The sequence below is a fragment of the Palaemon carinicauda genome, chromosome 14 (assembly GCF_036898095.1).
Source record: "Palaemon carinicauda isolate YSFRI2023 chromosome 14, ASM3689809v2, whole genome shotgun sequence".
NCBI lineage: Eukaryota > Metazoa > Arthropoda > Malacostraca > Decapoda > Palaemonidae > Palaemon > Palaemon carinicauda.
In genome coordinates this window covers 44,850,775-44,875,968 of record NC_090738.1, presented here as the reverse complement: position 1 = coordinate 44,875,968, position 25,194 = coordinate 44,850,775, and the positions used below count along the sequence as shown (strand labels likewise).

Below are 25,194 nucleotides of genomic sequence, written 5' to 3'. Positions count from 1 at the left end.
GTGGCAGTTTTTTATTTTTTTGTCTTGTCAAATTTGTAAGCTGCAATCAAGATAATTATGGATTATTTTAAGAATGAAGATTATTATTATTATTATTATTATTATTATTATTATTACTAGAGGCTAAGCAACAACCCTAGTTGGAAAACCAGGATATAAGCCCAAGGGCTCGCACAGGGAAAAATACCGCAGTGAGGAAAAGAAATAAGGACATAAATTATATGAGAAGTTATGAACAATTGAAATGAAATATTTTAAGAACAGTATCAACATTAAACCAGGCCTTTTCTATATAAACTATAAAAAAAAAAACTTATGTTAGCCTGTTCGAAATAAAAGCATTTGCTGCATGTTTAAACTTTTGAGGATCTATCGATTCAACTACCTGATTAGGAAGATCCTTCCATAACTTGGTCACAGCTGGAATAAAACTTCTAGAAAACTGTGTAGAATTGAGCCTCATGTTGGAGAAGGCCTATCTATTAGAATTTGATTAGTGCAGGAATGTTTCAGACAAAAAATGAATCGGGTGCTCATATAGCGAGGATGATGGATATTGAAGACCAGGTTTATTCTCAGCAAAGAACTAGCATAGTTATGTAATACAGCAGTGGATTTCACAAAGCAATAGGAGCCATTGGGATTCAGTATCTTTTGGACCAAGATTTTATACTTGAGCCAGTTCTAAGCCTAGCTAATGGATGATTTTTTAGTATAGTATTAATGGCTTTCACCTGTTGAAAAAAATTGCTTCTGAAATTTACAACAGACCTGAAAGTTATCTTGTACAGTATACAGCAAAACTGGTGATACCTGAATTTGGTGATTTTCGTTTGAAAGTCACTAACTGGCAACTCTCAGATTCTTCACATTTCTAATTAGACTAGGTTCCCAGGACGAAGCATTTTGAAACTTTGTTCAATTAAAGATACAGTTCATTAAGCATGATTTTAAAGAATTTATGGGATATTTTTTATCAAAGCATCAGCTAGATCATTATGAAAAAATTAACCCAATAATCTTTAATTATGATAAAAATGAAAAAGAAAATTATTGCTTAAATAGTCTAACTTTTTAGCCACCATAGTTATGTATTTAACGTAAAGAACGTATCGAAGATGTAGTTGTGGGCGGGGTCTAACCGGACATCAACTGGCAGTCTCACGATGGCACTCTCACAAGGAAATCATCTGTCAAATATGGCTAGAGCTAATAACTGTAACTCTATTTAAGCTTATTTCACCAGATTCTCTATATAAAAAAAATCTAAGTAACCAATCGTCTCAGCATCAACAAAACGACTGTTTATAGATGGCTAAATGATTCAATGAAGGAGAAAATTTGAAAAGCCATCCAAGTAGGTGAGAGACCCCGTTGCACAACCACAGAAGAAGACAAAGAGATATAAAACCAATAGCATAGGCCTAGACTCCAGAGCCATCCTCTCATCATCATCACCATTATTATTGTTATTATTATTATTATTATTATTATTATTATTATTATTATTATTATTATTATTATTATTATTATCGTTATTAATATAATTTTAGATATGTTGTTATTGTCTTTCTGTAGAATCTACACATAACACCTGTGGTTGAATATGCTTGACCTGATTATAGTCTTCCATTCGTAAAGTAAAAGTAAAATAATAGAAAGGTAGAATTGATTATATTTCTAATAGCGAAGATAACTCTCCACCTTGCTTCTTTATTTATTTATTCATTTATTTATTTTTCCTCAAACTGAAAAAAACCCATTCGGAGACTAGAATTATATAAGTAGCATTGACCATAATCTAAACTCTGACTTGTAATAATTTGTTGCAAGTTTTGAAATCACAGTCTTAACTAAGGTTTGTTTTATACACAAAACAACATAAGCAAAAAATAAGTAATAACTTTTATATCATATCCCAGATGCATAGATTATCAATTGATTATAGCGCACTGATTAAACTGTTCTCTATCTAGATGCCCTCTTTCCCCATATGAATCCTTCTATCCAGACAGACAGCTCAAAGACTAGTCTCACTGACTCTCGCGGAGTCACGTTGATAAAGAGACTCTTGCTACAGTAACATATTAAATTTTGTGTTCTGAAGTATCATTTTAGCATGAAATGTTTTTTTTAACAATCCAATATTATTCAATGATAAAATTATCCATAACAAGTAACAAACGTTATCTCATACATATACATGTTTACAAAGTGAAATGTAAGATTTAATACTAAGTGGCAACTTAAGAGCAACGCATGTCGGAAGCAGAAATAAAAAAGTATCACCAGTTTTGCTGCATACTGTACAATAATTTTTCAGAGCCTGTTTATTGATCTTGTAGCCCTAACATTCCCATTTAAATCATGTTTCACACACTCATTACTGTCTTACTAGATTTATTCCAATTTGGGACCTAGCTATGTGTATCTTCCTCATATACCAACTACTGTACCATCTTGGTAAATAGCTCCAGTTATATGGATATCAGAGCTGAAGTATTTGAGAGATCACGTTAGGCATCCATAAAGATATAAACTTGTTTAATTATTATTTATGCCATTTATGTAAACAAATGTCACTTACATTTACTGGGTCCTTGTCCCACTGGACAAGTACAGGCACTACTTTTAAAGATTAGAGATTATGCTAACTCACACGTACACAATTGTCTAAAGATTATTGATTGTGACTGTATGTCTTATTGTTTGCATACAGAGTAAGAAGAAAATGTTACAAAACAAAATAGGGAGCTTCCTGTAAGCAAGTCTCTTGTTGATCTATGCAGTAATGACCACCTCACTCATTGCAATGTTCCTTACAGCTCTCAATCAGTTAAATTTTGACTAAGTTACACTATAATTACAATTAATTAAGATTTTGTCTTAAACTTTAGAAATACATACATATATAAAGGAGTTAGTTTTGTACCTTTAGCTTGTAAATTAACTTTACGAGTAAATGGCTACTTTGCATAGATATTGTAACCTCATTCAAATGTATACACCATTTGAGCATTATAGTACTGTACTGTATGTTTAAGCAGCTACTGTAATGCCAGATTTCTGCCCCACTTCTGGGTTTTTCATATTTAGGCAGCTAGCACACAAGAGATGGGATAAGGATTAGGAATATGTAGGTGCATTATTATTTAAGAACAATTGTGATAGATGTTTTGTAAAGAAGAGATTTTTATTTGTATTTATGATCACCAGTATACTTTGCCTTGTATAATAGATGTATGAAAATGAAAATAAGTGTATATATATCTTTAAGTATTGTAGAATAATTCATATTACCTATTTACAGGCAATCAAACATAAGTTAAATTTAGCCCATTTCCGAGCTGATGACACTGCTACACCGAATGAAGAAGAGAAGGCCCGTCTTCTTCTAGGTAGTAAATTAATGGTGAGTTTTAGCAATTCTAATTTATATCTGCTTTTCTTTGAGATTTTTACTGAGGTTAACGTATTGCTCTAAAATTTTATTTAATTCTGGATAGAATTTCAGACTTTGTGTTGGAATTATTGAGAAATATACTGAATTGAGGTTGACGATAACTGGAAAAATAATACTGTATAAGAAAACCAAAAATTGGAAAGCTTTTCAGAATTCATGGCAGCCCATCATTTTCATATTTGCTCACATTCTTGGTTTTGAATGTCCATAGACTGAGTTTTTCCAAACAGACAGAAAAAGTATGGTAGTCTAACAAGTATTCTTGTGACATCTGGAACCTGGAATTTTAAGAATTTACAGCACCATTGAATTCTGTCCAGAATTTTCCCTGGTTGTTTGCAGTACAGTACTGTATTACTATTGGTAATTATTTTCTCATTGAGTTCTTAATAAATTGTCCTACTTTGAATCTCCAGAAATATGTATATACCCCCTAGGAACTTACATTTCCCTATGGATAAAATCTAAAACTTAAGACATAAAACCAGTAGTATTTACTGTTCTATAAAAATAGATAGTAGACAGCTTAACTTAAACAAAATAAAATTATTGCTTTGAGTGTTTGCTTATGAGTAAAGCTATGGTGAGCTGGTTAATACTTTCTATTAAGTGACTTATCAAACTTTTGTTTAAATGAAATTTTAACAATAAAGTTTTATATATTTTATTACCTCTAGGTCATATTTCTTGCATCTATAAATAATGCGGTTTCAATGGTTTAACAAAAGAAAAATTTCTTTACATGTGTTCTCCTCTGGAGATTGCCATTGTAGAACTCATAACCTAGGGAAGAAGCACCTGATGAGCTACCTCTCCCCCCCACCTTCTCATCTGTGCAATTTTAAATCAACAAAGACCTTCAATTATTTTGACGAGTCTCACCTCTAGGTCACATTACTTAATAAAATATTAACCCAGTGGTGAGCAAGTGATAACCAGGCAACAAACTTACTCAATTTAGATCCTTATCAACTCTTCTTGCCTTCTCTAAATTTACAACCTGTAAACATTTGATAATACAACCTATCAATAAAAGAATGTTCAAACACATTCTGCTACCATACCATTTTGAAAAATTAGAGCTAAAACTTAATTCTGTCCCTTATCTTAGACTTTGTTATCTAAGCATTATCCTAAGATAAAGTTGGATTACATGGACTTGCTTAAAAAATCAGTGAAATTGTTGAGTTTCTCGACTATTATTGCTTAAAAAAATCAGTGAAATTGTTGAGTGTCTCGATTATTATAAACATCAACTGACAAAATTATTTGAGTTGCTCTTATTATTATGAAAATCTGAAATGGCTTGCCCTAAAGAGTGCCTAAGGTGTTAGTTGTAACTGCTATACTTTTGAATAAACTGGAGCTGATTTTGCATTTGTCATCTCGCAAATGAAGTGACAAGAAAACTCAAACCTGGACTTGTGCCTAGAGGGCCATTGACCTTTGATGGATCTGAGTTTGTGCAGAACTTTCAGCTGGAGATTCACCGGAAGAAACAGATAAATCGTCCTCCAGGTATTCCAATCTAGAATCATAGAGCCCGTGGCATAAGCCTGAGGGTCCAGGTTGGGGGCTACGTAACAATCTATTTTGCGATTGGATTCCGTCGCAAACGGATCCATCTGGAGACCCGGGACTGGAGATAGCATCCACTGGAAAGATCGATTGGCTAGTGACCATTCCGACTCTAGCGGAGTCGTCCGGGAAAGTGAGTCCTCTACCACATTCCGGACTCCTGCTAGATGGACTGCTGACAGGTGCCACTTGTGCATTGCTGCCATGGGGAAAAACTTCAACATGATGTGGTTTATTTTGGCTGATCAGGAGCCCTCTCTGTTGATGCAGTGTACTATGAATGCACTGTCGAGAACCAGTCTGATATGGAGATTCCTGGCTGGATTGAGACGTTTTAAAGTGAGGAAGACTGCCATGGCCTCTAGGACGTTGACGTGCATTTGTTGGAAGACCGGTGACCACAACCCATGGACTTTCTTGTGTTGTAAAGGAACCGACTTGGAAAGATTCTTGATCTTCGTCCAAGTCTGCAGACTTTTTCTCAGGGTTGGGGAAAGGCGAGCACGTCTGTCTCGGCGTATTGCGGTTGCTCTGGAGCGCCACACTCTGTTTATGTCCCTGAATTTGGACCACAGGACGATGTCTGTCACGGAGGCGAAGTGTAAAGAACCTAGGATCCACTCTCGGTTCCTTCGGAAGTTCAACTTTCCCCTGAGAAATTGTTTTGTATTCCTCCCTATCACCTTCCTTTTGGCTTTGGGGAGGCACAGCGTATGGGAGCACAGGTCCCCTTGTAGTCCCAGCCATTGAAACTTGGTCTCCGGGATCAGGCGGGATTTCCCGAGGTTGACTTGGAATCCCAGTTGCCGAAGGAAGGTGAGGACTTTGTTCGTTGCTACGCGGGAAATCTGGGCATTGTCTGACCAGATTAGCCAATCGTCTAGATAGGCCACTACCTGTATCCCCTGAGTCCGAAGCTCTTGAATTACTGTCTCTGCTAGTTTGGTGAAGATTCTGGGTGTTATGTTGAGCCCCAATAGCATCACTTTGAATGCATAGGCTTGTTTGCCTAGCTTGAAGCCCAGAAAAGGACGAAAATGCCTTGCTATTGGAACGTCGTGATAGTAGGCATCTGTAAGATCGATGGAGGTGGTGACGGACCCACGGGGAAGTAAGGTTCACACCTGCGAGACGGTAAGCATATGGAATTTGTCGCAACGAATGAAGGAATTTAAACGAGACAGGTCCCGGATTACTCTCCGTTTGTCTGAGCCTTTCTTTGGCCCACTGAACAAGCGTCCGTGAAATCTTAAGCGACGTATACTTTGGGTTGCATTCTTTAGTAGCAGATCTTTTGTGAAGGAACGTAGTTCTTCCGTGGACTGAGACCGGTTGAACCACTTGCAGAGGTTGCCTGAATTGGGAAGATTGGAAGGGCCTCAATCTCTTCCTACCTCGAATTGGGGTACCAGTAGGCTCATATCTCCTCTTGGAAACCAGGCCCCACCTAACCTTGAGGTTTAGAGGCACAGTCCGGGCTCAACTTACCTACCGAGAAGGTAGCTGGGGCGTTCCGCCAACATTCACCGTCTCCCGGAAAGAGAAGGGAGGGTAAGTCGGTCTCCCTGAGGTGAGGTAAAGGCTTCTCTTCCTTGATAGCCTGAAAGACCGTCCCTATGATCTTGGTCGCACATGGGGTAGGGGTCTGTTGTCGTCCACAAACATAGTATATGAACTTTTGTAGGCCGTAATCATTGTGTTCAAGCAATCCCACGCGGACCAAGACAGACTGTGCCTGTTCTTTAGGAAAATTAACAGTTTCCTTTGGGCCCTTATCCAATCGAATCAGAGCCTCTTCCTTGAGGCGAGCGTAGCCCGGGTAGGGGAATTCAAGACCCGGAGGGTAGAATTCATAATCCGCAAGAAGCCGGGTACCGAAATCTCTGATTGACAACATACCCCCCGAGAAGGGGGCATGCAATGCCAACCTCCAAGGGTTATTCTTATTGAAAGGAGGAAGCTTGGAGGTTTCAGGGATGGGGTATTGCTGTTGTGGCGGTGGCAGCCCCGAGCGCATGAGTCCCTGAACTAGGCTCTCCATAGAAGCTATTCTCTCTTGTGATTGTCGCGTATGAGACGATAGTATCGACTCAAAACGAGCAAACATCATCTCGGAAAAATCCACCGGGCCAGATGATTCCGCTGGGGGGGAAACAGGTGCCGGAACAGAGACTACTCCGTGAGAGGTTGAAGGCACAGCAATTGGGTCTTGAGAGACTCTGGTGGAGGAAGATTTAGCCTTCGAAGCTGATGATTTCGAAGACCTGTGGTCCTTGGAAGACTTGTGGGTCGTATATAAATTCTTACGATGAGCCTTCACCTTGGGGATAACAGGCCGGGGACTGAGACCAGTCCCGGTTGTCCCCGGAAAACCTCGAAAAGAAGAGTGTTCTGAAGGAGAAGAGAAAGCCGGGCTAGGGATAGGAATCTTAGCCCGGGAACCACCTGACTCACCTACGTCCCTACCTGCGTCGGGATCGTCAAGAGCCATGGGTTCCACATCGAGGCTGAGGGTAGAGACGTCTTCAGTTAGGGTGCCGCCCGTCTCTTCTTGGTCCAGGGCCGGAAGAAGGGATTCAAACCTCTCGATGAAAAGATCCGCCAATTCTTTGGGGACCGCAGGTGAAGTTTTAGCATGGGGGATAGAGACGGGAACACCATTCCACAGAGAGGATATAAGGCTGTGTGGCCTTCACGTTGCGGGCGAACCCGTCAATCCAGATCTTGAGGGTAGCCCAAGCTGTATCTTTCTCAAGTTGGGAGCACTGAAAGAGAACAGACTATTAGCGAGGGATATTTGTGCCAAAGAAAAGTGAAGAAGTCCAAGGACTTCGTAGACACTAAGTGAAAGGCATGCGGGAAGTCCAGAGGACTAGTGGCCCTAAAATTAATATTAGAAATTAATGGTAACTCCCTACAAGTCTGTATCAATGAAAATGTACTCACCGAGTCAGATGTTAGAGTGGAGGTCATTGTGTAGCAGACTACACAAGTGTCTGGATGCCATACAGCTAAGTCATCCACTCGGACAGAACAGTGGGCGTGTGAATGACACATGTCATGGCCGCAGGGTTGATAGATGACAGCGGCACATGCTGTCAATGCACAGCATACAGTCTGTAAAATAAAAGATACATGAGTATCTTAAAGGAAAGCAAATTAGGGGCCTGGAGGCCCCGGTGCTTAAAATATATATATATATATATCTCTATCATGATAAAAATGTTTTATATATATTCATCAGGAATCCTGAATGAAAGCAAATAGGGGCTCGGGGGCCCCGGATTCTTAAATTATAGCAATATCATGCTAATAAATTTACATATCAATATCATGATAAAAATGTTTTATATATATATATATATATATATATATATATATATATATATATATATATATATATATATATATAAATCAGGAGTCCTGAATGAAAGGGAAAAATGTTTTATATATATTCATCAGGAATCCTGATTATAAAAATGTTTTGTATATATATATACATCAGGAGTCCTGAATGAAAGCAAATAGGGGCACGGGGTCCCCGGGTGCTTAAGTGATATGAAAATCATGATAGAAGATTTATATATCAATATCATGATAACAATGTTTTATATACGTACAGTCTGTAAGACAAAAGATACATGAGTATCTTAAATGAAAGCCAATTAGGGGCCCGGAGCTTAAATATCTACGTATATATATGTCAATATCATGATATAAATCTTTTATATATAGCCATAAAGTATATTGAATGTAAGCAAATCGGGACCCGGGGGTCCGGATTGCTTAAATATCAATACCAAAATAACTATTTTAATTGTAAAAGGAGTGGAAATCAAGTCAGACCGTAACCGGGATCATATTAAAAGAGGGAAGGGAAGGTCGAGAACAAGGATCGTATATATAATATATATATGTGACTAATATAAAGTTAATCCAAGTAAGAAAGAGTAATGTTGGCTCCGGAGGCGCAACTAAACAACTCGACCGGATGGTAATGTATAAAAGCTACTTCCGGGGATCCCGTAATGAAATCTTAATATATATATATCTATATAAGGTCCGTGAGCTGCGTGACACTAGAGGGGGAAAGGGATCTTTAAAGGGTCCGTGACGTGCGGGACCGGGGGAGTACAAAACTTAATAAATAAAATAACATAACAAGGTACCACGGAACGAGCCGAAAACTTCCCACCGATCGTTGGCCAAACGAGCGACGGAAAGAAAACGACTACGACCGGGTAGAGTAGTGGAAAGAGTAAGTAATGTACGTTAATGTATAATAGTATGCCTCACAGATCAACGGGAACTGCCCGTGCAAAGCGGATGCCTCCGGGAGGGGTACATAGCGCTATAAAGTGACTCGAACTCGATCGGGAGAGAGAGGGAGGGAACCCTGGGGTGGGGTATCGGCGGGAGGAGGCTAGGAGTGGGGCGATAGCAGGTATACCAACCTGCCAGACCCACGATTGATATGATCACGCGGAAGGACTAATAACACTATAATAAACATAACGTATGGTAAAATAAGATAGGAAGGCATGCTGGATGATAATAATAATAACATAGTTATACATCAATCGTAAAACAAACGGGGGAGCGAACACGAGACAGGAGAAATCAAGCCTGACAGCGCTGGGAGTAGGCAGGGCTACCAACATAACATAGGGCCGCTGGGAGTAGGCAGGGCTACCAACATAACATAGGGTCAGTGAAGTGCTAACAAAATGAAAACTAATATGTAAAATCTGACTCATGAAAGCCCCTCGAGCTAATGCAAGCGAACAAATGACGTTAAAATGATAAGCAAGTCCGTGGCGTGCGAACGAAAATAATCCAAGTAATAATATGTGAAATAGAACGCCGAAGGCGATCAGGCATGCCAACCTACCGAAAATACGCACACATATATGTAATAACTGTTATCATAAAAACTAGGCAATATAAAATTAATACGGTGTGTGAACCGTGGATATCCGTAAGGTTCATAACGAGAAACAATCAGTATGGAGGACTTATTGAAAATCGTTAAGAACGAACGAGAGAGAGAGAGAAGGGAGCCGAGCCCACGAGAGACCCCGCAAGGTCGTGAATAATAAAGCTGAATAATATAAACAAAAAGGGGCAAGGCCCCCTCCAAAATCTCAAAACTCATAGATCTGGTACTTAACTTAGATGGAGGGACAGTGGAGTCCGACATCTTGAGGTAAATCCAGAAAAAAACCAGCGAAATTCACACACAAGGTAAAATACGACTATCAAATTGCTTGCTAAATAAGGAGTGACGTCACTGGCGTGGGATTGCTAGTAGTAGTGGGATGTTGAACGGCACCTCGCTGTTCGGGGATTTTGACAGGAGATATCTAAATGGTGCGAGGCCTCTGGTTGTGAATTATCACGCCCCAGTATTATATCGACACCTTGTATAGGTGAGCGAGCTGGGTTCAACCTGGCATCTCTATGCAATTTTTTCTCTGGTAATATATAGCAATTATATACCTTAGAAATGGTGCTAAAGGAGCATTTCCCTGGGTGGCACGGGTCGGAGCCCAGAAATAGATTTTTCCTTCGTCAAAATCCCTTTATTGCACTGGCCGTCTTGCAAATGAAGCCCCAAGAAATCATATGCCAGGACTAATGCTTAAAAGGGAATCTGTCTCTCTAACCCAAACGTTGCCCGTAAAGATAAAGTAAAACATTTTATGGAGCCCTTGAATTATTTGTTGTACATCCTAAAGAATGACCATAATCATTTGTCTTTGAAATAAAAGTTGAAACCATGAAACACATTTCAGCTTTGAACTATATTACTATTCTATTTATCATAATATTATTTGTTATTAATAACACATGCCTACCTGAGTGTTATGGCTGAAAATGTAGCAAAAAGCCAGGCAGAGGCTCATCAGTTCCGAATTGTTTTAATTCTTGTTCACTTATTAACTTTTGTCCCCAGATTGACTAGTCATTTGATTCATAAACATAAGTCCTATACCCAGCAGTTTCCTCAGCAGATCCTATACTCATAATAAATACTTATGATTGGTATAACACTATCCAATACTTTGATATTTTTAAGCTATTAAAAGAAATATTTTGGAATAAATAACCCTCACCTTTGTTCTACATCAAAGGGTGGGAATAAACAATGCAAATCATATAAAGAAAAATTTGATTCAGTCTTTTTGCTTTCTTATGATTCCAGATAACTTTTAATCAGTCAATCAATCTGGCTGCTCTGAAAACTCTGCCAGGGTCACGATTTAGCAAAAATATTAGTTATTTATCACACCTGCCTAAACCTTTTAGAAAGTAAGGTAGGCTATGCTAAAGAGATGAAGCTTTTGTTCAGAATGCTCACAAATAACCAAATTACCATGTAAAGGTTTCTTTCAGTCAGAAGAATTGGAAAAAACTAATTTTTGAGCAATATGGTATATGAAATACATATTACCATTTCAACATAAATACAACAATTTAATGATTCCAGTATAGTTACCGCACCGTGAAAAAGACAGTGGCTTGGTTATCACCAGTTGGTGATAATAGTTTTTCAGAATTTTTTCCAACAATCTAAAAGATAAATGGTTACTTTTGAAGGTGATTAATAAAAATAAATTTTTTCATATCAAAATTAAAAGGTATTTTATATAAAAAGATTTATTTCATAGGACCTCCTTAATTAATTGAGCGTATTTACCTGTATGTTACTCTGCCAAATTAATACTATTTAATCAGTTATCAATTTTTATTTTGCTGTGGTTCGTTTTGTTCATAATTTAACATTATGTATCCCCATGCTCCTCTGTTCTGACAAGCAGTACATGTTGAACTACACATGTTAGCCACGTGGCTGTGTATTTTGTCAAGATATTAATTATTCTATTGATTGCTTAGTTCAGTTGGTCTGTGCTCCACAGTGGCTCACGACTTAGGTCATATGATGTGTGAGATGGCGGTCTCGAGTTTTAAAGCGACTGTAGGAATCAATGTATTTTCTACCCATCATCGTGACTGTTTGTTGATACAGTAGTTGAAATATCAATATTCTCTCGTCTTACAACAACAATACAGTAATGTGATTACATGGCAAAAAATTTTGACAATAAAGAGTGCATGAACAGCTGAGTTCAGCATCAGATTCACCCTCTCTCATCACTTTTTGGTCAGTAGACCTTTTGTTCTGACACGTATACAAACCTTCTGTCCTTCAAGTAGAGATTATGTTTTCAGCCCAAGCTGGAACAGCCGTTTAAAATTGTTTCATGCGTAGTTAAATGATAGGTGGTGAGCAAAGGTTAAAAGCCCCGCCACCCCACCTGTCAAAAGCTCTTCGCATATTTTTAGCCGCAATGAGCGCAGATGTAGTATTGTGCCCTTAATCAAACTTTTGATTTTCTTTTTCACTTTTGGTAGTGAATGCTGGCTGTTGATTACTATAGCTATGAAGCAAAAGATTCATACATACGAGAAAGGATGGACATTACTTAAGGTTTTTGTTAAACTGTGTGTAAATCCACACACACTTTGTGTTTTTTCTAGGGGTATGATTGTTTGCAATCATCCCCTTGTGCCGAGTGTTTGGTTGTGGCCTCCTATGCTGTGACAGGCATATGCTTTGAGGGAGAGGAAGAGAGCTTTGCTTCTTCCTTCTGTTTATGGAGGGTGTCTGTTACCAAAGTTTATGTGCTTACGGCCCGGGCTCAGTCCCAGTGGGTTATGCGTTAGGTGTAAGGAGCCCTTGAATCTACTTCGGTAGAGCTTTGACGGCTCTGGTGGTGCGTAGGACTCCCCAAGTTTTCGCCGTACCCCATCAGAGGTTGGAGGCTCTTCTCCCTCCATTTATGCATACCACTAACAATGAGTTTGACCTAAGGAAGGCTTGGGTCTTATTAGGTTTTTCAGGTAGGCTCCCCAGTGCCAGTATTTTCTTTGGTGATGCCAGTGGTAAAGGGTATGGTCAGTGTGTCCCTGGTGTTGGTGTGTCTTATGACGTCGACAGTGTTTCTTCCTCCGAAGGGTAGGGCGGCCCCAGGGCCAAAAAGACGTGTGCCCCCTTTGACGGAGAGTTCCCTGTTCATCTTCCCTAACCCAGTCACCTCCTGTTGCCCTTTTTCCTTGTGCCTAAGGGTCTGGGGCCCATAACACCCACTCCCTGTGAGTTTGCCTACCCCTTCCCCATGACAGTGTTTCCAAGTGTTGTGGTTCCTGGTAGAGCAACCCCTGTGGTTTCTCCCCTCCTCGGGAGTGTCGTTTTTGTTGATCAATCAGACATAAACACCAGTCTGCCATAGTCATAAGGAAAAGGTTCCTTTCAACAACATTTGTCTTTTTAGGCTGGGTGGACGGCACCCGAGAAGCTCCGGGCCCCATAAAGACGAAGCCATACTGGGCCAGAGGGTATGGCTCTGGTCCCCTGCTACCCCATTAGCTAGGCTGGTCAAGTGTTAACGGCCCCGTGTTTGATGCATGGGGCCAAGGCTTTGACACTGTGTTATGGCCCTGCATCTAAGCCCCCGGGGCCACAGCTCGGGTCCCCGGCTATTTTGGTAGTCTTACACCATAAACTATTATGTTGAAATTATAAAAGCTAATATCAGGTAAGGGCACAAAATATAACTGTATAATCCCAGCGCTGAAGTACTGTACTGTAATTGAGAATAACAAACTGAATACGCCATGGTAATCATTAACACTCATTACTGTTTAAGGAAAAATCACTAAAGCCACCAAAGCATTGTAACAATGTTTTTTTGCTCTGCCGACATAAATATTGTGGGGACCAAGTGGTGGGGGGCCCCACTCTAAAAGTATAGCAGCCATTTAGGCACTTCATCCTTGGTTTTAGGGGTCTTACACTGGTGATCCTCAGAGGAGAGGCTATGTAAAAAAAATTTCTTCTGTTAAACATTTAAACCCCTCACATCGTAGGGATAAAGAATGTGACCTAGAATTAATGTTCATTGAAATTATGAATTATTTTGTGTTATTCTATTCAAGCCACTGTCTTCTATTACTGTTATATAATTGTGAATGCTGTTTTGTATTTACTATTATATAATTGATACTCATGGATCTCCCTATGAATAATCCTATTTGTAAATGTCAGGGGATTACTCCAGTTACAAATATTTTTTCTTTTATTCCGAAGGTTACACATCTTTTTGTCATTAGCAATATTCCAATTATTTCTCAGTGTACAGCATACATAACCTGCCCCCCTTATCCATTGTAATACATTTGAAGCTCCCATAGAAATTGAATTCCTTGTATATTACACTACCCTAAACTCTATCGATATAAAATATTTCTCATATCATAGTCCTTGTAGAGGCTGCAAACTGTGAACTACTCTAATTGTACTTTAAATGTATGAAGATAATACTGTAGTACTGTATATATTCACAATAATGTTCTAATAATAGAGTACAGTACAAGATAATACATGCACTGTACCAACAAACTGAGATCCATATGCCATTCATTAGAATAAGGGAGAGTTTTTACAGTCACAAAAACTACTAAAAGAAATTTCCAGTTTTATACAAAAGCCCTTTTATGATATCTTAAAAAAAGATTTTATTTTATGTATAGAATTTCACTTTTGAAAATAAGATAATCAGATTATAAGAATTTTTTTTTATAAATCTTGACTTTTATTTTTCAACCTAAAATCACATAATTTACTTTTCATTAAGAGGAAATTATTGTAGATTATAAGGAAAGAACAATTAAAATAAATAACTTTAAAAGTTTTTTTAAAGAGCGAGAGAATACTGTACTGAGGTGAAATTTTTACTATTACTTTATTGTCTTACATATTGTAGTATTTTTTTTATATTAACAAATGTTACCTAAACATATAAAATTATTGTGTCTGCTTTGAACACATTGATGGTATGAACAGCTACTGTACCATATTCATTTTCTTGTTTCAGCCACCAGAATCAAAAGGAAGCAAGAAAAACCTCTTCAAATTTAATAGATAGTATAAGTAAATAACTGTTATTCTGAATAAAACAAATCTGTTTCCCATAATGACTTGTATTTAAATTCTTTTTTGTTGACAAAGTAATGATACACACCTCAGGTTAATATGTGGATAAGTAAACGTTTTTTTAACAGAGTTTAATGTTTATTGTTGTTTTAGCTAAACTGAATTGTGGACCATTATGTCAATGTTGCTTCCAGAATGTTTGGTGTAGCAGTCACCATGTTTATTTGTATCAAACGTCTGTGGCAATGCATAATAATAAAGTCAAGAAACAATATGCTCACACTCACAATAGGGAAGTAACTTACGATATAGTTTTTAGATACAGTAATGTTGTATTCACAAAAATTCTCTTTGAATTGAGGTACTTTATTGTAATTGGTAATGTTTTATTGAATTATATCAGGTAATGGTGGCTGTGGTAAATTAAGATTTTAGAAGTTGGTTGTAGCTCAATTGTTAAATCTGATGTGGCCACTGAAAATTAGCTTTACATTACCATAATTTTTATTCAAATGTGATCAAAAGAATATCTGAAAGATTCGTTTCATATTCTTTGCCATGTTTAATCCATGATTAATAATTTAAAAAAAAAAGAAATGTGATTTAGGTGTAGAAAATATTAACTATTTGTTTTAAATATGCAGATGGATATTGGTTACGTTTATCCACTTTACCATTATCCACTGTAATAAATTGTCTTGCAAATTGTAGTTTTGACAAAGGGAACATACAGATACATTTGCTGCCAATTTGGTTGTGGAATGGTGGGTCCAAATATGTGCACATAATTCATGGTTTTAAGGGACTTCAGCACTGACTTAAATATGTAGTTAATTTTTCTTGTGAAAGGGTTGCAAAATGTGCACATTTAGATGGTAATGGTTTTTATGTACAAAAATTTAGGTAATATATTGCAATCCTAATAGTCCAGTATCATTAAGGTTATTCACTGTATCCCTCCCTTATAGTTAAAAGCTCAAATACAAACTGTAAATGTTACAGTTATTTGTTTCCTCAACTATAAGGGTTAAATCTATCTTCAAAATGATGGTAGTTTTTGAAGATTTTTATCTCTGTATTTTACTGAAGAGCCTTGACTGAAGTTTATGGTTGTTTACATCATCATATAATATTTATGTTAAAGAAGTTTCACTTTTGTTAAGACTAACCAAATTATAGATTTTTACCAGATAAGGTGTTGCTTTATTATAGATATCGTACTGTATACATTTGATTTCATCCAATTTTATTTTAAAGAAAAATGTAGCTAGCATTAATGATTGTTTTTTTTTTTTTATGAAACTTAATGATGTGCAATTATATAGCACCTTTTACTATACTGTACTATAGTGGGGTGTAACAATGTTTTTTAGTTTATGTTTTGTCTTTTTGTGTTCTGCATTTATTTTCAATAATGAACAACGTAAAAGCAATGGAATATTGAGAACTCTCTGTGCACATGCAGCACTTTCTTGTCTTGCATCTGAGGCATAAAAGATAGTTCTTTAGAAGGCACACCTCATTTGTAATACACTGTTCCTTGGCTACCCATATGTATCTTTAAAGTTTCAGGTAAATGTTGGGATGGTAAGTAGTAACAGTAATTTTTAGTTGTAGATTTCAAATTATAATATATTAAAGAATATTGTTTTAATATGTAAAATATTTTTTTTTTAATTAAACTATGTATAAGTTATAGAAAAAAGAATTGTATTCTGTGATTAAGAAGAGTTATCGGTTTAATGTAGCATTAACTGTTTACAGTTTGATTGCATTACAGGAATATTTACCACAATATTCTATGATTATGAAGAAGAATAGCAGATAAAATATTAAGAATTTTACACTTTTAAAGAAAGGCTTTCATACATTTTGTAAGAACATTTACGGTATTCTCTATAGGTTTTAGGCCAAATGATATTTTTATTCGTCCATGGATTACCGGTATGTTTTATACCTCTGATGCAACGTTGATTTTATGTTGTTTGTGATAATATATTTAGATGTAAATGCCACACTCAATTAGTCATTCTATATAAGACACTACAGGAAATATCCTAAATCTATAGCAGTTTTATAATCATATTATCACAAGATGTATAAAAGATTGAAGGAAGAGCTATGTAATACTTTGACAATAAGAGTGTCTTGCTTGACCTCACTTATATCAGTTATGTACGTACGGTAGTACATTATAATTGAATACATAAAGAAAGGCATATTAAATAAGACTATCATTATGAAAGTATTTTAAAATTATTTAATTCACATTTTGACAGCGCAAGCTTAAGTGTATTAAAATATTAAAAAGGTAATTCAATTATCCAGCAATGGAAACAAAAACTTTTGGAGCGCTTTATTTCTTTTCTATTTCCTAAAGGAAATTACAGTAAATGTATTAGTTTGACTAATACTTTACAGCACAGTCATTTAAATTCATTGTAAGAACCTTATGGCCTGTAGCTAAATATCTTTTAAAGTTTAGCATGCACAGATCACTGTTGATGGTAGTTGAGGCTTTGGGTAGTGTCTTTTTTTGTTGCATTCTCTTTATTCTTTATTTTAATGCATTTAAGTTTCTTACCACATAGCTGTCTATCATCTCTAACTAAGTCTCTTCTCAGATTTGTCGGTTAAAAACAAGTCCATCTTTCTAACCTTTCAAGTCTTGACATTCAACTCGAAGGTCTGTGTAAACGACTTTATATTGTAATAAGAAAATCTATATTGTATTGTCTATTTATATTTGGAAAATAGGTGAAATTGCTTACATTTAGTTCCTTTAAGCATTTTTATGATGTGAATGTTCTTGATTTAAGATTTGCCAGTACTTTTGTAAAATTTTATGCTCTTTGATAGGAGTTTTATACCAAAGACTAGATATTCTTCTTTTTTCAATTTTGTCTCAACAAATCATACAATACTTTGAACTTTTAAACCTTTCATATATGACTCTCACCTTTATTATGTTTGAATCAACTTTCATATTTCATTTGTAGTTATACTTTAACTTTAAGTTAATTTTAGAGACATTATTTCACTAAAATTAACAAAAACTGTGTTTTTTGTCCTTGTTCATAACATTGTAATAGAGAAGTAGGAAGTGCTCTCTCTGTAAGTCATGTTAGCATTAAGTTTTTATTATACATACAGTTTATTGTGGGTATGTGGATATTTTTTTTTTCTATTCTAATATGAACAAACAGAGTAACTGCTGATAAGGCCCTCACTTATTTCTTGTGCGCTTGAGGTTAGTTTTAGGTATCTTCTCTGTCTTGTCAATAACACATTTTCACTATTAACAATATTTTTATATAGTGCAAACATTCTCTCTCTCTCTCTCTCTCTCTCTCTCTCTCTCTCTCTCTCTCTCTCTCTCTCTCTCTCTGATAATATTAAGAACTGTATTGTGTACACATTTAATACTCTCTCTCTCTCTCTCTCTCTCTCTCTCTCTCTCTCTCTCTCTCTCTCTCTCTCTCTCTCTCTCTCTCTCTCTCTCCCCTGATAATATTAAGAACTGTATTGTGTACACATTTAATACACATTGTTATACACTAATGCAAACAATAAAGTTTTCTTTTTAAGCACTAATTTTCTTTATGTAATTCAAAAGATGAAGTAAGAATTATTTCTGAGATCAGAAATATTATTTCTTGACTCCATTAAGAAATTTTTGCATTTGAATGCAAGTGTGGTAATAGACAATAAATGAGAGCAACTGATCCTTTTTTTCAATGTCGCCTCCTTGAGTTTTTATTTGCTGGAAATTTAGAAATGTCATATATTTTGAAGCCACACGAATCCTAGGAAATATTTTGTTTTATCAATCACCAAGGAATTTTTCACATAGTTGTGGGTTGCTCCATTAGGATAGAAACTGCAGCCTCATCGTACTTCAGCTGCTGAAATCAGGATAAAATAATTTAACAGAAAACTGTTGCGGTATCACCTGCTTCAACCCAAAGAGGATAGTAATATCAGTGCACCTCACACGGTGCACTGTATGCAATTCTAAAGGGTCTTTGCAGTAACCCTTCTGCGCCTAGCTGCACCAGCACCCACTCTTCAGCCTTCGATTTTATCTTCATTCTCAAATAGTGCAACTGATACCCTCCACTTGTACCATGGCACTGAATGGCCTCCTAAACTCCAGAACTTGGCCATATGGCCTAAATTCCATAAATTCAAAATCTACTGCTGTACATACATGTTTTATGTACGTTATTTGTTACGTGATTTGTATGCGGTACATATTACCTTACTGTCTGCTTTTACTATTTATTTGTTACCTAAGACTCTTCCCACCTTGCTATCAAGCTTCTTTAACTTTTATCTTGCTCCAATTTTGTTATAAGAGCAAAGCCCTTGGACGAGTTGTAAGGGACTCTCTAAATATTGTTCACTGTTCCTCTAAAATCAATATATCATAATGAAAAATTATGATAAAATCAAGAGAAGTAGGTACTCATACTGTACAAGGCTATGTGATAGGTAGTAAGTTGGTCAAGGCATCAGCCATCCATTGAGATACTACTGCTAGAAAGTTATTAGATCCTTTGACTGGCCAGGCAGTACTACATTGGATTCTGCCCTCTGGTTATGGCTCATTTTCCTTTGACTACACATACACTAAATAGTCTGGCATATTCTTTACACATTCTCCTCTTTCCTCATAGACCTGACAAAACTGAGATTACCAAACAATTATTCTTTGCTCAAGAGGTTAACTACTGCACTGTAATTGTGGCTACTTTTCTCTTGGTAAGGATAGAAGAGAGACTGTGGCTATGGTAAGCAGCTCTTCTAGAAGAAGTACCCTGCAAAATCAAACATTTGTTCTCTAGTCTTGGGTAGTGCCATAGCTTCTACACTATGGTATCCCACTGTCTTGGGTTAGAGTTCTCTTGCTTGAGGGTACACTCAGGCACAATATTCTATTTGTTTCCTTATTCCCTTTCCTCACTGGGCTATTTTCATTTTTGGAGCCATAGGGCTTATAGTATCCTGCTTTACCAATTTGGTTTTGTAGCTTAGCAAGTAATGATGATAATATCATAAATTTGAGCAGTCAACTGTTGCAAATATTGTGCAAACTGGAAATATAATGGAAGAGAAACTTCAGATTGAGGAAAGATTTAGATGGGGAGAAAATTAAGAGTGAATGTTTGGAAATTAAGGATAGGTAAGCAAAAACCAGTAAGATGGATGAATGGATTTTAGTATGGCGATAGAAGAAAGGAGCTGGTTGACTCTTATCGGTGATCATAAGTAAATGTCGTGAATAGTTATATGATGAGAGAAAGGTGAATTACAGTAAGAGTAAAGCCAGAAAAGTAACAAAATCACTACTAATTGTTTGGAGTATGATTGTGCATGCAATACATTATAAAAAAATTATTGATCAGGAAATGGGGGATCAACGTTTTTTTGTATTATTTTATATAAAATACAAAGGCTAAATCTAAATGGCAGAAAAATGTTGGAACTTAATGAAGTATTAGTGTAATGTAGTACTGTTCTGTATATGATGGTGAGATGGGCCTATGAGAGAAGAATATACTGTTGTGATGTAGTAATGATATTAACATAAGTGAAATTTCTGAATTTGAAAGTTTTCATATGGAGGAAATGAAAAAGAAAAGATTGGAGAAGTGTGTGTAGAGATGCCCATTAACAAGGTAAGCCCTTGATAAGGTGTTTTCAATTAAATGGTGCAACTGCTGGATTTTCATCCAGTTGTGCAGCAGTGTTGAATGGCTTCCCAGCCCCAGTATTGGCTGGGTGGTAAGAAAGCAAGCGGATGAATAGTGCATAATTACTCATCTAGCTTGCTATACTCACAGCGAAAAACATCTGATAGGGGAAGCAGTGGCATCACGAAACGGAGAATGGTAGGACATATGTCCCCGGGCGCAGCATTAAGGCCGGTGCCAAATTGATGTTGGGGAGATATCCTTTTTGGTGAGTAATTAGGTCCTGAAACTAGTAATTTAGAATTATATATATATATATATATATATATATATATATATATATATATATATATATATATATATAAAGTTTGTGATCAGATAAACTACAATGGTGTATGCAGTATATCTTCAGATTTTAAGCTTATTCACCTGTAAAAATTGCATTGATTTGGTTGGTTGTTTTTTTTTTTTTTTCTCCAGCAGACTGCCAGCCAATGTTCCTCACTAGAGCTTGGGCGAAGGTTTAGCAGTTGGAAAATATCACCCCTTCCCCCCAAAAAAATATCATTGTACATGAAAATAGTCTGAGACATCGAGATTTCTTCACAAGATGTAGGTAAATAGAAGGGCATCTTGTTGAAAAGGAAGGACCAAATTGCCAATGAGAAGAAAAGTGGTGACAATACTCGAGAATTTTGCACTGTATTTGGTATCTGTCAGAAGAAAATTTAGCACCGAGAGGTCAAATAGACAATATACCGGGTAATCTGCACTGAAACATGAAAGTAATATTCTAGGTTTCAGAGGCCTTTAATAACTAATTGCAGAGCCTAATCATTTTATAAAAAAAACTATCTGGGCTTTCTGTCAAAATCCAAGGTCCCCTTCATAATTTTTTGCTGAAGTTCAATACGAATTTATCCAAATTATTGCATCTATTGCTAGAATCACTCTACTCAATGATTTTTGAAAGAGTAAGTATATTCATAATGCTTGATTCAACTCCAGATTCTGCACACGGAACAAATATCAGAGATCAGAAGTAATGTAGAAAAAAAAAACAGTACAGTATATGTGAAAGAAAATTTCCCTGAATTTATTCAAGTAAACCAACAGGATGCAGCAAGCTCTGTAAGTTACAAAATATAGGACATTTGCAAATAATCTTCTGAAATTTTGCCAATTTATGCATCAGCTTGAGACAGTGAACACTAAATCAAATTTGTGAACTTCTACAACCACTCATTAAATGTGGTTGTGGTTCATTCTGATGTTTGTGAGGTAGTGATGACCACATTCTCTGAACTCTGTAGGGAAGGTATGTTTTTATCTCAAGGTCTACTATTGATGGGAGAGACTGAAGATTTTGCTAATACTGTATTTGTTAAAGCTAAATCTAAAACACATGAAAATGTGGTGCATTTGGTCCAACCTTTAGAGACTATTGTAAGTTATTTGAATTAGACAACAAATACCAGAAGTGAAGCAATACAGCTATTGGGCAGATTTTTTACATTGTATTTCTTTACTGCTCTTGGTTTCTGTAACATTTTACTTAACAAAATTGATAGAGTCCAGAAGATACTGCATGATAAAAATTAGTTTCTTTGAAGCAGCACAAGATATCCAGGCTTTGCAAGTTTATTTCCTTGCTAATAGGGAGGAAATCTACCCACCATCTATCAAAAAACAAAGGAGCTCTATCATGCTTGGGATGCGATAATTGGCAGACTACAGAGGGTGAAAAAAATAATGACTGGTGAGGATGCAGGCCTCCCAGCAGAAAATGAGATGCAACTTCTGCTAAAAGGTATGACTGACAGAATGCATAATGAAATGGACGAACGGTTCATCAGATTGTGTAACTTTGATTCCAAGTTTGGCTTTCTTTTGGATATTGAGGAGTTGTTATCTACAACCATTAAAGCATACACCAAAGAAAGGTGAATTGATGTGGAAATTTTCTATGACAGTAACTTGATGGCTTGGAACTGTTCAGCAAAATTATAAATTGAACAATGCTACTTAAGACACAAGATTATGTTCTGATCACTAACCTACAGGAATTGTTTTTTCATTATACAATGTGGGGATGAACTTGTCTTCCTTAACATTCGAGTTGGCCTTCAGATACTATCTACCATAGCAGTATCAATTGCTAGCTGTGACCGACCATTTGGTAAATTGAATCTTATCTTTGTACATCTATACTGTAGGGAAAGAAAGGGTATCTGCTTTAACTCTATTAAGTGTAGAGCAAGAGAGCACAAACAGAGTAAACTTCGATGATACAATAGAAATATTTGCAGATGTAAAAGCTAGAAAAATGAGTCTATAAATACATTGTACTGTATCTTGCAATAATAATTGATGTCCTAACATTCATTGTTAATCATTTTCATTATCAATATACGCCTAACATTTTTACCCTCTAATAGCTTTATACAGTTTATCTCCTTACATATGGTTGATCCAAAGCCTGCAATGCTTTAATCTTTTTATCTTCATTAATTTGATGCATGATAATGATAAAACACTCTTTGAAAGTAAAGTAAGGTTATAATTAGTGAACTGTTCTAGTCCATTTTCTTTTCAAGTATTATAACTACAGTATTTGGTCTTTACTTCAAATCCAACTTTTTAGTATCAACTTCTATAATGGCAATAAATTGTAGATTCTCATTTTTTTTTTAGCCTTGTGCATGCAATTTGTCATTTGTCTTTGGTTATTGTTCAATGTGATGCTTTCTCATAGTCTACATTTCATTTATCTTATCATTAATTTTCAATATTAAACTTAGCCGGTGATTATATAAGCTGCAACTCTGTTGCTCGACAGAAAACTCTACGTTAAAAATCCGCCAGCGATCGCAATGCAGGTAGGGGGTGTACTTCAACAGCGCCATCTGTCGTGCAGGTACTCAGTACTCAATGTAAACACAGAACTCAATTTTCTCTCTGTCGGGCTACCGGCAAGACCTACTAATTCGCTGTTACTAACTGGATTTGTTTTCACAACTATTTGGTGAAGTACACTATTCTAGTTTTGAGCTTTCGCTATGCAGGTGTTTTATCTTCATCTCAAAACTTGAACTCGTTTTGGATAGATTTAATTATGGTGACAAAGAGAGTATGGACTCTCTTTCACTTTTAAATGGCCGACCCTTCCCTTAGACGGAAGTGTGTTTAGGTTTTTAGTATTTTTGCTTAACACGTTATAGATCTATATATTTTATATCTCTCCGCCTTTATTAGGCCTCTTCGATTAACTTTCCATTTATTATAAACATATAAAAATAAATTTTTATGTTTTGTTTATATGCAACCTTTCCTGATAGTAGGCGGTCCTAACTTGGAACCGAAGTTAATCAACGTTGAGCCCGTTATATCGTATTTAGCCTTTAAAGAATTTAAAACTTTTTAAATGTAATGTTTTATGAAAGAATTTCTTTGATAGTCTTCGTACTGTTTTCAAAGATGAACTAACGTTTAGACTACGCAGTTGTTGACGTTCAGGACGTTTAACATGCGCTCTATCGTTACGATAGAGAGAGAGTGTATCACGGTTTCACTTTGCAGTAAGAGTAAATCGATTCTGACGTTTTGTTCATTCTTTCTTAGCTTAAATGTTTTAAATTCTAAATTAAAGGAACTTTTTATTTGGAAAACCTTTCAGTTTTTTCCTTTAGTCAAATAACATGTTTTTTGACGATATATAATTGGGCTCTTCTCTTCTCTTAGGTGCGAAATCAAGAGAGAAAGAGAGAGAGAGATAGAGACGGAGGGAGAGAGAGGAGAGAAAACGTTCCGTTCAAGCGGGTAACGTTGTTCTCGTGTTACTCTCGTCCCTAGTCTCTGTACGGGGAGAAAGGTAAAACGTTTCTAGGGTTTTATTCTTGTCCCCAGGCTATGTGCGGTGAGAGATTGAAAACGTAGTTTATATGAACTAGCGTTTAGTCTCTTTCCCAGCCACTGAATTTTTTATCTTAATATATGTTTTCTGTTTTTTTGCTAGTATTAATGAGCTGCATTTTACGACTGATTTCGCAATTACTACCTTTTAATGAAGGGTAGAATTGCGTGTTTCAGGTAGAAATCAGTAAAAGTTTCAATTTCAGTGAAATAAGTGCAAAACAGAAAATCGATAAAGTGATATGCGCAAAGTGTTACAGTGTTGCGTCCGAGGGTTCGTCTGTTCGTGCCTGTCGTTCACCTAGTCCGGGACCTCTTGCAAGCTCCCAAGCCCAGGGGAGAAGTAATGTCGAACGACTTATGGGTTCGAGAGGCCTTGATCAACGAACAGACGTTTTCCCTCTGTGGTTTCGGGCGTATCTACCCAAGATCGCCCCACCCACTCTAAGACGAGAGAGCCCTTTTATTCCTCGTCTGCGGAAGAGGTTTCTCGTAAGAAACCATGGACCAAGGTCTCGCGGCTTATTAAGCGCAAGTCGGTCCTTTCC

General features: G+C 36.6%; 1 protein-coding gene across 1 annotated transcript in view; it reads left to right on the top strand.

Annotated features, from left to right (window-relative positions):
• The window catches only part of LOC137653565 (protein hobbit-like), a 572,883-nt gene extending 557,202 nt beyond the window's left edge, over positions 1-15,681 (top strand). The window contains 2 exon segments of the mRNA XM_068387072.1: positions 3,311-3,412; positions 14,980-15,681. Coding sequence (XP_068243173.1) covers positions 3,311-3,412; positions 14,980-15,030 — 153 coding nt within the window. The 3' untranslated portion in view covers positions 15,031-15,681.
• The last annotated feature ends 9,513 nt before the right edge of the window (positions 15,682-25,194 follow it).